Raw genomic sequence first — 13,438 nt, 5'->3', positions numbered from 1 at the left:
ACCCTTCTGTGGATGAGGACCCAGACTCGGGGAGGTGACAAGAATGCCCCAGGTCACACAGCTACTAGGTGGCAGGGCCAGGTTCGGTGCCCTTACGTCAGCAGAATCCTTGCACAGAGAAGGGCTGGGGGCTGTCAGGGCCTCCAGCGTCTCTGTGAACCCCAGCCCTGCTCTGAGTGAAGGGATTCCCGACAGAGACCAGTCACAGGTGTGCCTGCCTCACCTGCAGCCAGGCTGGGCTTCGGTCATGTCACCGTGAGCAGGAACCCATCATCCAGGTACAAAGAACCAGCCTCCCACCTCTCCTCCGCCAACCACCTGCTCATCCCTTCACGGCCTGAGGAAGACCCGGGACGCATCTCAGAGACCCAGCTGCCCGTGGGTGCCTTTAGGACCCCCACCAGCCCCTGAAGCCCACTCCCGGGGCTCAGCGGGTCACCCACGGAGGCCCCAAAGCCCTGAACTCCTGTCTCCGTTTCTCAGGATTAGAGGGGCAGGTGCCAACCTTTGCCCACCTGCAGCCCCCCGAAGGGAAAGCCCTTGAAGAGAAAACAGGAGGGACCCCCCCCGACCCCTCCCACAGCTCAAGGCCCCACCTGAGAAGGACAGTCCCTTAAGTGAAAATGACCTAGTGCAGCGGGGAGCCGACCAAGGCTGGAGCAGATCGGGGCCATCGTGATGAAGGGGGCAGGGAGGCACCAGCTGCAGCCAGGAATACGGTTAAGGAGCTAATAAAAGGCTGAACCATTTCAGCAGGTTTTTTAGAAGAGGCATCATAACTAAGTAGTTTCTGGGACTTCCCTGGTGGCACAGTGGTTAAGAATCCGCCTGCCAATGCAGGGGACACGAGTTTGATCCCTGGTCCGGGAAGATCCCACATGCCACAGAGCAACTAAGCCCGTGCGCCGCAACTACCGAGCCTGTGCTCTAGAGCCTGCGGGCCACAACTACTGAGCCCGCGCGCCTAGAGCCCGTGCTCCACAACAAAGAGAAGCCACCGCAATGAGAAGCCCGCACACCGCAACGAAGGGTGGCCCCCGCTCGCCGCAGCTAGAGAAAGCCCGCGTGCAGCAATGAAGACCCAACGCAGCCAAAAGTAAATAAATAAAGTAGTTTCCACCTTCTCCAGAAGCCTGTTCTCCAACTCGTCTGAGGACGGGAGCAGGAAGCAAAGAGGAAAACGATCAAGGCAGAGAGGGGCAGCGCACGAAGACACGCCGCCCTCGTTCTTGCTGAAAAGCAGGGCGAGGACTCTCCCTAATTCCCTGGAAACTCCAGGAAATCCTGGCCAGGGCACGTGATCATATGAGGAAGTTTCTAGACAAGGAACAACTCTTTGAGACGGTTCTGCGTCCAGAGTCATGCTCAGGGCCCCCATGATGCTGTGTGACCTTGGGCAAGTTCCTCACCATCTCTGAGCCTCACTTTCCTCTCTGTTCAGTGGGGATGGCATGGTGATTCCCGCCCTGCCCTGCCTCCCAGGGAATGCTACAGGGATGGAGTAACCTCGTTGGAAATGCTTCATAAATTAAGAATGCTCAATGCCACTTTGATTCCTTTTCCTGGTTAAGACACAGTGCCTGCTGTGTGGCTGCAGGACGCAGGATGGGGAGGGAGGCAGGGGCGGAGGGGAAGGGGATGCTCAGCCATGGCCGGCCCCACCCCCACTCCCTTCCCTGCAGCCACCATCAGAAGACAAGATCAACGGCATCCTCCTGGGCTTCCGGATCCGGTACCGGGAGCTGCTCTACGAGGGTCTGAGGGGCTTCACGCTGCGTGGCATCAACAACCCGGGGGCCAAGTGGGCAGAGCTCACCTGTGAGTGACAGTGGAAGGAGTCGGGGGCGGGCGGGGGCGTGAAGCTCTCAGCATCCTGGAATCACACTAACCCAAAACCCTGGCGCCCTCCCCTGTGTGTGCCTCTCATCCCATCCCATTCAATCCCCAAGTGCATGTTTATTGAGCACCTTCTATGCTCCAGACACTGGGGGGACACCAGTGAACAAGACAGACAAGGTCCCTGCCCTCTCAGACAGCTTGCAGGCTGGGGGAGGAGCCAGGCGCTGGAGAAGAAAAGCCTGCTATAGGTAATCTAAGACCGTCGGCATGGCCTCTGTGAAGCACGTATTCCAGGAGGTCCTAAAGCAGGTGTCAGAAAAGGCTTCCCTGGGGGTAGCTGTGGTGCCGACACTGATGGATGATTCCAGGTCAACCAGTCCAGAGGAGGTTGGCGGGGGAGGGTGGATCCTGGCATGTGCAAAGGGCCTGAGGTGGGAAGGACCCAAAGCAAAGCCTGGTCATGTCCCAAGGGCAGCAGTCTGGCCCCCTCTGGTTCCTCAAGGAGATGACCATTCTGCCCTGGGGTCCCCGGAATCCAGCCTGCCTCTGCAGCAGGAAGGAAAAAATTCAGGAAGCCAAGTAAAAATCCCAGAGAGTCACACACAAGCAAAGGGATGACACGTCGTACTTCTGGGTTAGGATGGTTACTTTGGGGTCTTGGGGGCCATGGCTGGTGATGGGGTCCAGAAGCAGTGGCCCCAGTTCGAGGCGAATACAGTGACGGAGGCAAGAGCATGAGGTTGGTGCCAGGACAGCCGGCGTGAGATGCAGTCGAGGGCCTGTTTGGGAGACGTTGTGCTCTGAGCCCCACCACACACACGCGCACTGATTCACGCTGGGGAGAGGGAGGCCAGTGGGACGGGGAGGGGTCTGGAGGATTTGGTCCCTAGGTGGGTGGTGGTACCAAACCAGAGACACTGGGAGAACAGGAACAGTTTAAGATCCTCTGCGTTTTGATTTTTCCTCCCATCCTTCTCGTAAACCGTCTGCACCTTGTCTTCTAGCAGGTATTAACAGACAAGATGATTGAACACGTAGCCGAGGAAAATTAATAGAAAACCTCAGAAAGAGCTGATACAGCAGCTTGCGTTATTTTGTTTTATTTTTTGGCAGACGTGCTGGTCGTTGTGATTTTATAGGCCTGTGTATAATACAGTCATATTTCCTGGTAGTAAAATGGTTTCTGGTTCATATGAGGAAATTAACGACACCACTCTATCATGGCAGGAACTCAGCCTTAGACAAGGGACCAGAGCTGTCCCCATCTGGGGATGCTGGGCTCCCAGGGGCTCCTGTGCCCTGTGACCTCCAGCAGGTGCACACCAGGACAGGATGGCACTGTCCTGGGAGTTGCCTCTTCCCCCCCCCATCCCCGCTCCCAGCCTGGCCCCTCACTCAGGAATCTGGAGGGCCCTTCCCTCTGCATGCGTGTTCCCATCCCGCCCCCCTCATCGGGGTCTGTGTGGCTCGGGGGGGTGTGTGTACTAACCTCCTCTGTCTGCTGTCTCCCTCCGGCCCCCTCCACCCCACCCCAACCCCGTAGCCTTGTACTCCGTGCGGGACCTGAGCCGGCCCAGCCTCACGCAGTACGAGCTGGACAGTAAGTCCCCCTGCACGGCGGCTCCCCGACGGGCCCCGCCTTCCACGGGGAGGGGAGAGGGGCCTCCGAGGGCGCCTGACCACAGCTGAGTGGTGCGCCCACCTCAGGCTGCTTGAAGAAGGGGAACCCCCTGCACACGCGTGACTTTCCTGAAATACACAGAAAAGCAGGGGGTCGCCAGGGAAGGTCTGCTCCAGGCCACCATCCATCAGTGCAGGACAGAAAGGGAAATGGCTAAGGCCTCGTCCTCCTGGGGCGTGAGGGACGGCGAGAGGAGGTGCGCGGTAGGGGCCGGGGGTCCACAGGCAGGCGTCCACATTGCTGCCGCTCTGTCTCGTCCCATCAGAGGCACTTGTCAGCTCAGCTCTGTCTTTCAAGCCAAGGCCCACCCTGGAGTGAGCAGAGCCCCCGTCTTCCCTCAGGGACCAGGAAATGTCCCCACCTGGTGCCCCGAGCCCTAGCTCTTTCCTAACGTCCCAGAGGACATTCGGTTCTCCCCGAGGCCCGGAGCTTTGGACCAGGGGGCCTCCTGTTAATAGCATGCATTTGACTGAATTGTGCCTCTCGGTCCTTCCTGAACTGACAGCCCTCGCGGGTGCAGGGCCAGGGCTATCGGGGTGCTTAGGGCTTCCACCTGGGGAGGGGGAGCTGTGGAGGGGAACGCACAGGAGACTGGGGGAACGTGTCAGCCACCCCCCAGCAGGGACGGCAACTCCCACCCAGGGTGTCGGGGCCTGTTTTCCTGCAGCTGCTCCCCTCTCCCAGCTTCCGTCTAAGCGTCTCCCCCCAAGCACCCCAACTGAGCAAAAACATCGAGTTTCTTCACCCCAGATTCGCCTCCAATGAGCCTTTTCTCTTTAGGGCTGGGCCCTGCCCCCGCGTTAAGAGCTGGTTGATGGAGACGTGGGGGCGGGGGGAAGCTGGGAACTTGAAGCAGCTAAAGTGGCCAGTGTGTCCAGGACAGGCAGGGAAGCAGTGACCTGTGACCTGGCGCCTCTGGGACAGTTTTGGTTCACACCTGTTGTCCCAGCATAAATGTTAACAGTGCACCTTTCGGTCTCAAAAATGCCCAAGGTGGTCACACTTGGCCAGGACGCCACCCAGTGTCACCCTGTGTCCAGATTCCCAGAGCATCCCTCTCCCCAGTGTCGGCTGCCCCACCTCTTACCTGTTCTTTCCTGAACCTGCACTCAGGGGTCCAGACTCGCAGGGGTGCATCATCACAGCGCCCCCTGCAGCCGCCCCCCTCCACGCCGCCCCCGTCCACTGCAGGGCCAGTGACCTCTGTGTGCCTCTCCCCTCCCCCACTCTCACCCCCAGACCTGAACAAGCACCGGCGCTACGAAATACGCATGAGTGTGTACAACACTGCGGGCGAGGGGCCCTCCAGCCCCCCACACGAGGTCTTCGTCGGGGAGGCAGGTGAGCGCCACTGCCCTTCCAGCCCCAGCACAGCTTTCCCACGCCCCGCCCCGGAAGCCCAGTAGGAGGAGAGACGGGAGCTGGGGGACCACACCCCGCCCCCAGCCCACCTACTCTTCCTCCTCCCCGAGGTCCCCTCACGCACTCACCACCCCTCTCACCCTCCAGTGCCCACGGCAGTGCCCCGCAACGTGGCTGTCCACGGCGCCACGGCCACGCAGCTGGATGTGACGTGGGACCCACCGCCGCCGGAAAGCCAGAACGGAGACATCCAGGGCTACAAGGTACAGGCGCTGCGGCAGAGAGCAAGGTTCAGAGGGACACAGGGCCGGGTGGTGGTTGGGAGTGACCCAGCAGTGGTGAGGCCCCAGGGCTACACCTGATCCCCTGGCTGTTTGCACCCAATCCCCTGAAACACCTACAGCTGGAGCAAGACTCCGCCCATTTCCCCCCCCCCCCGGCGTCCTTGGGGCAGGCGGCGCTCAGATGCTAGAAATTCAGGACACCCCCCAGCTTTGTATCATCCCTGGGCAGTACACCCCCCCGCCCCCACCCAGCCCACCAGCTCCCGATGCCAACGTGAGACCTCTCAAAGTGGTTATCTGGCCAACCCTAGTTACCATATTGATGCAAATTGAATGGCCAGTTAGCAAAGGACCACCGGCCAGGTGTTGGTAATTTCTGTTTAACGTTATTTCTAGATTTTAGGCAACATCTTGTGTTATGGCAGGATTCAATTTGTCTCCAAACTTCGCAAAGACCCTTAGAGCTCCTTAATCCTCCTGAAAGCCCAGTAAAGCTGGTAGGTTATAATGTTTGTGCCCATTGTACAGATGAGGAAACTGAGGCCCAGGTTAGTGGTTCAACGAGGTCACAGAAAAAGCAGATAGATGGCAGAGAGTCAGATTCCAGGTCTGCTCGCCGTCACCCTGTGAAAGGTGGGGAGGAAGCGCTGAGCACACAACCGCTGGAGGAGGCGGCAATAACAGTAATAATAATAATCGCGTGCTGCTCGTTTGGACGCTCAGCCCATGGCCACGTCTGAGGCCTACCTCCTGTGCCGCTGTCCAGCGCCGCTCTGATTCCTGGTGGTTGTTTGTTATTCCAGTGGGAAGGGTGGGAGCACCCAGGAGCTTCCCGGCTTCCCCGGCTCAGCCCTCGTCCCACAGGCAGAAACTGAGTTTCCACAAAGGTAAGGGCCTTGCCCGGTCCCACGGCTTGTGGAGACCCCATTTCAGACAGAATCTGGTACAGGAGTCTGGTTCTGTGTGGGGTGAAGGAGGCAGGAGAGAGGAAGAAAGGCGTCTCGCGAAGGATGCTCTGAAGATGGATGTCGCTCCCGCGCAGCGCCAGCTGGGAGAACTAAATGTTGCGCCACTAGCAGATGCCGCCCTGGGGAAGAAGGAGTCGGGCAGGGCCTGCAACAGTTGGCAGCCACCAGACCGGGAGGTGTGGAAGTCTCCAGTTAAGGGACGGTCCCAGGAAATGTGTGGTTGCCCAGACACCACACAGCAGACGTCCACGTGCTCAGGGAAACATCATAACCAGCCATGGACATTGACAAGGGAAACAGAATTGCCACCTCCCAGACCTGCATTGACATCCGCGTTCACTGACCTTAACAGTAACCACACATTCACACCACCAGCCAGTGGTTGCACCAGAATGAGCTGTGACGTGTGCAGGGACGGGCACGTCCACGCATCCGGCCTTTCAGGGATGCGTGTTTATTGAGTAGTTACTTTGTGCCTAGCAGTGTCCTCGGTGCTGAGATGAAAGCAGAGACAACGTGAGCTTATTTAAACTGTAGGGGAGGAAGCCAGTGATGCAAAGCAAAGGGCACCTCCAGGTGGTGGTAAGTGGAACGGGTCCAGGAGCAGGTTTGTCATTTTAAATAGGGTCGTTGGGAGAGCGCTTCCTGAGAAGCTGCCACGTGACCAAAGATGAAGGCGAACAGGGCGTGAATCACGTGGATCTGGGAGAAGAGTGTTCCAGAAGGAGGGGGAAGACGAGCAAAGGCCCTGAGATCTGTGGGTGCTTGGCGTGTACAAAGCCCAGCAAAGAGCCCCACGTGTCCCAGTGTGATGGGGCGCATCGCTTGGAGTCCTCAAGGGCTTTGGCTGAATGAGATGGCAGCCACAGGGACTTGGGGACAGAAGAGGGACATGGGTGACTCGGGTTTTTAAAGGCTTGTGCTGGCTGCTGCGTTGAGAGTAGCCTGAAATGGGGAAAATGCAAAACATGAAGAGGCGGCAGCATCGTCCAGGTGACGGTGGTTTAGACCACGCAGTAGCAGGTAAGAAGCATCTGCTCTTGGTTCCATCTGAAGGGGGTAGAGCTGATAGAATTTGCTGATGGACTGAATGTGGAATGTGAGAGAAGGAGAAGCAATAAGGATTTCCAAGCAGTTGGATGACGGAGCTTCCAGTTACAGCGCAGGAAAAGGGGAGACGGTGGGAGGGGGAGGCACGGAGGGAGAGCTGGTTTGAGACGTCTTTTGGACTTCCAAGGGGAGACACCCGAGGGAGCTGGACACACAGGTGCGGAGTCCAAAGGAGAAGGTCCAGGATGGAGGTGTGAACGGTGGGATCCTCAGCATATAGACGGTCCTGAAAGCCCGGAGACTACATACAAAACACCAGAAGTCTGAAAACGGAGCCCCGGGACCAAAACAAGTGATTGAAGTCTCAGAGCCCACATGAAGAACGTGCTTCCAGAAGGAGGGAGGCAGCAGATGTGCCAACTACTACTGAGAGCTCAAACAAGATGAAATCTAGGAAGCAATTATTCAGGGACGGGCAGACAGCCCATGAGCCTAATCCGGCCCCCCACTTGTTTTTGTAAATAAAGTTTTATTGGCATGCAGCCACACCCACTTGTTTACAGATCGCCTTTGGCTACTTTCCAGTCACAGGCAGAGTTGAATAGCTGCAACAGAGACCGTGAGGCCTGAAAAGCCTAAAATATTTCTTACCTGGCCCTTTACAGAGGGAGTTTCCAGAGCCCTGTTTAGCATTAAACAGGCCAAGTTCACAGGTGACTCTGATAAGAGCTGGGGGCGGGGAATGCCTGCTTGGAGTGGGTTCACGAGAGAATGAGGAGAGGCAGCCAGTACCGACATCCCTTTTGAGGAGTTTTGCTTTAAAGGGAAGTAACAAAATGGGGTAGAGACTGGAAAAAGACAGTCAACGGAACGGAGGCGGTTTTAAGATGGGAGGAATAACTCATTTGTGTGCTGATAGAAATGATTCTGGAAAGAGGAGGAATTTGGTGAGTCAGGGAAGAGAGGAAGCTGTGAGAGGGGCTGGGATTTAGTGCAGTAATGTGGGGCCCGCCTTAGTAGGGAGCCAGCGGTTCAGCCCTGGTCACAGGAGGGAGGCGGAGGGTAGGGACACAGGGCAGGAGGTGGTCCAGCCGGGGCAGGGAGCTTGTGGGGTCTTGTGTGATGGCTTCCGGAGCTCCGTGAAGGGTCCTGAGCCAGGAGTGAGGTTGGGGAGGGAGGGAAAATGGGGAAGGGTTGTGTGGAGCTGTGATGCCGGAGACTGCAGAGAGTGGACCAGGCCAGTGTATCACGGTGGCCGGGCCACGCAAGGCTGTGCTCGTGAACTGAAAGTGTGGCTTTCCTCCAGCGACAGCCAGCGATGTGACATGTGGGCATGAACCGGACTTAACCGAGGCTGAAGTTCGGCCTGTTGCCTGTGGTGAAGCCCGAAGGGGCAGGGAATTGAGAATAGGAGAAGGTGGTGATGACGATTCACTCCTACACCTGTTCCCGTCTAAGGACGGTGTTTATCCATTAGCAGATATTTATTGAGCATGATTCTAGGCGCTTGAGATGCAAGGCAGCCAAAGACGTGGGCCCTCCAGGGAGCGTGTTTTCTAGCAGACACCTGGCTACCCATCAGCGGGCACGGCAACTCGGCTGTGTGCCCTTGGGGTTGGGGTCAAGCCTCAGCCCCTTGTGCTATTTGCACAGATGTCACTTAATCCTCATCCAACAAAGGTCTGCTGAATTCGGTTCACACAGGTAAGACCTGCCTGCTGAGGGTGCCCATTTATGTACGTGTGGTGGCCCTGCATCCTGGACCCCCCTCCCCCCCTTCCCAAGAACGTGACGCCGGCCACTGGCACCCCCTGTCCTGCATTGTCACTTTTCTCATGCTGAAATATGTTGCATCTTTCAAATGCCTCTTCCTGGCCTCACGTTTGCTTCAGCCATTTTTCTGGTTGGTCCCTTTATGGCAGAAACCCTCCCAAAAAATGTCTGCCCGCTGCCTCTGCCCCGTCTCTCTTGAATCCACTCCAAGTAGGTTCACTCATTCATTCCAAACAGTGAATGAGTGAATGACTTCATGTGTGACTATCTACCTGTATCAGAAGACTGAAAAAAAAAGAAGAAAGAAAAAGGGAGGGGTTAGAGAAAAGCAAGGATTTGATGGTACCGAGTCGTCCTAACTGCCGTTCACACATGCCAGGTGGGGACACTTTTATTAGCTTTCTCACTTTTATGAACTTTCTCCAGGCAAATTGAGAAATTGAGAAGCCAATAGCGTGCCGAAACCCCGTTGGCCAGCAGGTGGCGCCAAATGCCCTCTAGTCCTCTGCGGGCCAGGGACTTGTAGCTTTCCCAACGCCTGGATTCTGAGTTCTAAAAGTAGTGAAGCAATGTTCATTGCAGCACTATTTGCAATAGCCAGGACATGGAAGCATCTTAAGTGTCTATCGAAAGAGGAATGGACAAAGAAGATGTGGCACATATATCCAATGGAATATTACTCAGCCATAAAAAGAAACGAAACAGTTATTTGTAGTGAGGTCGGTGGACCTAGAGTCTGTCATACAGAGTGAAGTAAGTCAGAAAGAGAAAAACAAATACCATATGCTAACACATATATATGGAATCTAAAAAAAAAAAAATGCTTCTGAAGAACCTAGGGGCAGGACAGGAATAAAGACGCAGACGTAGAGAATGGACTTGAGGACACGGGGAGGGGGAAGGGTAAGCTGGGACGAAGTGGGAGAGTGGCATGGACGTATATACACTACCAAGTGTAAAATAGATAGCTAGTGGGAAGCAGCCGCATAGCACAGGGAGATCAGCTCTGTGTGCTTTGTGACCACCGAGAGGGATGGGATAGGGAGGGTGGGAGGGACACGCAAGAGGGAGGGGATATGGGGATATATGTATATGTATAGCTGATTCACTTTGCTATACAGCAGAAACTAACACACCATTGTAAAGCGATTAGACTCCAATAAAGATGTTAAAAAAGATAATTTTTTAAAAAATAAAGTAAAATTTTGTGTAGATATCCAAAATAATAAAGAATGGCACAGTCAAAAAATAAAAATAGTGAAGGATCTGCTGCTTCGCTGGCGACGAGTGGGTGTTAACCCCTGGTGAATATGAAGTAGAGTCGTCCCTCGGAATCCGCGGGGGATCAGTTCCAGAACCCACTGTGGATACGACCAAAATCTGCGGGTGCTCAAGTCCCAGTCGGCTCTCTGTATCCGCAGTTCCACATCCACGGATTCAACCAACCGCAGATCCTGTTGTACTGCACCTGTCTATTGAGAAAAATCCACGTAGAAGTGGACCCGGGCAGTTCAAACCCGTGTTGTTCAGGGGTTCAACTATTATTGGAAGCACTGTGGACACCTGCTGTGCTCCTGGACTGAAACTTTCTGCAGAATTGCCGTGTCTTCCTTCTTTTTACAACCTTTGCACGTCACCTTGGTTTTGGGAAGTGGGTGTCCATGACCCCCACTATACGGACGACGCAACTGCGGCTCAGAGAAGTCACCTGGGCAAGTCAGTGGTGCGCTGGGGTCAGCCCAGGCCTGCCTGCCTCTACAATGCGCTGTTCCAGCTGTCATGTGTGCCCCTGGGGGCCTTGTCAACCTGCAGATGCTGATGCCACAGGTCCAGGGTGGGCTGACACTGCATCCCTAAGCAGCTCCTAGGTGATGCCGATGGGCTGGTCCTCAAAGTCGACTCTCGGCTGGGTTTGAGGTAGACTTCACGCCAGCAGTCTACCTACACTGCACTCAGGGTCCTACAGAGCAGAATTGAGTTATTCCTACAGTGGCAACATTCTGAGGGCCACCCGTGCCCGCGCTCTGCTAAATCCTGCAGGCACTGCAGTGAACAGACGCATGGGCTCTCTGCCCTCATGGGGTTTACAGTCTAGCAGAGACTGAAGGATTAGCTGTGAAAAGGAACACTCTGGAAGGGTTTCTAAAACAGCTCTTAAATACACCTATACTATTTCTTGGGCGACTCACAGCTCCCATCCAGGTGTGTGGATGGTACGAAAGCAGGTGTGTCTGAGACCCTGGGATCAGGCGGGGGCAAGGGGGGAAGCCGGGTGACTGTCTCCCTCACTCCAGATCCTCTGTGCCCACAGATTTATTTCTGGGAGGCCCAGCGGCGGAACCTCACGGAACGGGTGAAGACGCTTTTCCTGGCCGAGAACGGCGTCAAACTCAAGAACCTGACTGGCTACACCGCCTACATGGTCAGCGTGGCGGCCTTCAACGCCGCGGGGGACGGGCCTCGGAGCACGCCGGCCCGGGGCCAGACCCAGCAAGCAGGTGGGGGACAGACTGGAGGGACAGACGGCGGGGAGGGCGGGGGGCACCTGGCGTCCGCGATCGTGGGGGAGTGGAGGCAGCTGAGCGATCTGGCCTGGGTCCCCGGGCCCCGTGGGACGTCCTCCAGAGTGGGAGAGCACCGCCCACCCAGAGGGGCCTAGATATGAGTGCCCAGAAGAGGGGCACTGTCCCCAGAAAGCCTTGGAGAGGCCCCCAGATCTCGCCCTTCCTCCCCCCATCTTCCCCCAGTAGCCCGCCTTGCCGATGGCCAGTCCATGCCCAGCCAGCCGCCTTCTGCTCCCGGTCTGTTCCCATCTGACTTTCTCATATCTCCCTGGCTTTGTTCCCTCCACCAGTATTTAGTGAGCATTCTCTGTGGGCCCGCACCGGGCCATATGCTGGGAACACGACAGTGAATAAAGCCAACAAGGGCCCACTCTTAGGGAGGGAGTCGGATCGTAAGCAAGCATCTAGATGAATTAACCTCAGGTGGAAGTGGGTGTGAGTGAGCTAAGGACTGAGGCAGGGAGTGGACAGATGGCTTCCGATGGGTTTGCCCGTGGAGGGCTCGCGGAGTGGCTGACATCTGAGCTGAGATTTCGGTGAGAAGAAGCCAGCCGCGGGAAGTTCTGGAGGAGAGGGGTGTTCCGGGCAGAGGGGCCAGCAGGTGCAAAGGCCTGGAGGCTGGAGGGGATTAGAGAACAGAGAGAAGGCCAGGTGGCTTGAAAGAACGTGAGTAAGAGTCAGGTGGCAGAGGGTCTGGGGGCCTTGGAAGGAAGTTTAGGATTAATTCTAAGCGTGCCGGGGAGCCGTTGGTGGGGATGAGCATCTGGGCAACAGGATCTGTTTGTGTTTATAAAAGATCGCCCTGGCTGCTGTACCAGGGACAGGCTGATGGAGGGGAGAGGAGGGAGGCAGGGAGGCCAGTTAGGAGGCTGGACGGCGGGGCGGGGCAGAGGAGTGGGCGATGCTAAGAACCCTGCAGTCCACACGTGCAGAGCCAGCCAGCCCTCTAGATGGTATCTAGAGGCACTTCTCTGGCAACAGTACACTTGACCTTTCCGGAAGCCCTGAGGACGGGCAGGGCAGGAGTTACCCGGTTTCACGATGAGCAAGGGTGGCCTGGGAAGTCATGCTTCTCCCCTAAGGTCCCCCAGCTGGTCCATGGGGGAGCAGAGACTGGGGCCCAGGATATCTGAGCATGTCCTGGGCTGTCTTCATGGCACTGGTCCCCTTCTTTGCCTGCCATCGAGTTTTCTCTACGTGGATTTGAATACAGGCCTTTTGGCATGAAACATCTTTTCCAACCTTCTCCCTGTTTCCCATTCTGTCAATTACCTTTCTCTTAAAGACAGAGTGAGACCCCGTGGAGTCGGTTCCTAAGTATTGCCCTCTTTGGGGACAAGCTCTGGTTCCCGAGGGTCGATCTGCCTGCCTGTCTGTCCCGACCGCTCTCTGTCAGTGTCATCGGCCAGATGTGAGCTCCTGGGAGCCTGGACGCTTCCGTCAGCAGGACAAAGTGTTCTGTCTCACGTCCCTCTAACAGAGGGGAGGCAGGAAGGGCCTCCAGAGCTGGCCTCCGTCCTTCAAAGACGGCTCCCTGACGCTGCCTCCCGGGGCTGGAGCGGAAGCCGGCCCAGATTAGCTCCGGCTCCGTGGGCGGGCAGCTCCGGACAATAATAGCCCGGTCGTCCCGCTGGAGCCAGCTCGGGACGCTGCGTGGTTGATGTTCCCTTCCCTTCCTCTCTGTCCTCCCCCTCTGACCTCTCCCCCCCTCCGATGTTTCTGGGGTCACTCCGGGATTCTTGGGCCAAGAAAGCTTCTCTTCCAGAGCGTTGAACGTTCCTGTGGTGTGGTGTCTCTCGGCAGTAATCCCCAGGGCCCCAGGAGCAAGAGAAAGTCCACGTCCGTGGCAGTTCTGGCAGGTTGTTTAGGGCCCACCCGATGCTCTGAGGCCCAGGCACCCCCCAACCTCCTCCACCA

General features: G+C 56.6%; 1 protein-coding gene across 1 annotated transcript in view; it reads left to right on the top strand.

Moving 5' to 3' along the window:
- Nucleotides 1-13,438, top strand: part of SDK2 (sidekick cell adhesion molecule 2) — a gene marked incomplete at both ends in the record, with an annotated part of 262,118 nt that overhangs the window by 225,236 nt on the left and 23,444 nt on the right. Inside the window, 5 exons of the mRNA XM_082679157.1 lie at nt 1,683-1,818; nt 3,383-3,439; nt 4,760-4,861; nt 5,030-5,145; nt 11,269-11,455. Of these exons, the coding sequence (XP_082535283.1) occupies nt 1,683-1,818; nt 3,383-3,439; nt 4,760-4,861; nt 5,030-5,145; nt 11,269-11,455 (598 nt within the window). The remainder of the gene's footprint in view (nt 1-1,682; nt 1,819-3,382; nt 3,440-4,759; nt 4,862-5,029; nt 5,146-11,268; nt 11,456-13,438) is intronic.

Source organism: Grampus griseus, assembly GCF_964374135.1.
Source record: "Grampus griseus genome assembly, chromosome: 20".
NCBI lineage: Eukaryota > Metazoa > Chordata > Mammalia > Artiodactyla > Delphinidae > Grampus > Grampus griseus.
Note: the sequence above shows the minus strand (reverse complement) of the source record. Positions and strands in the feature narration are given on the sequence as shown.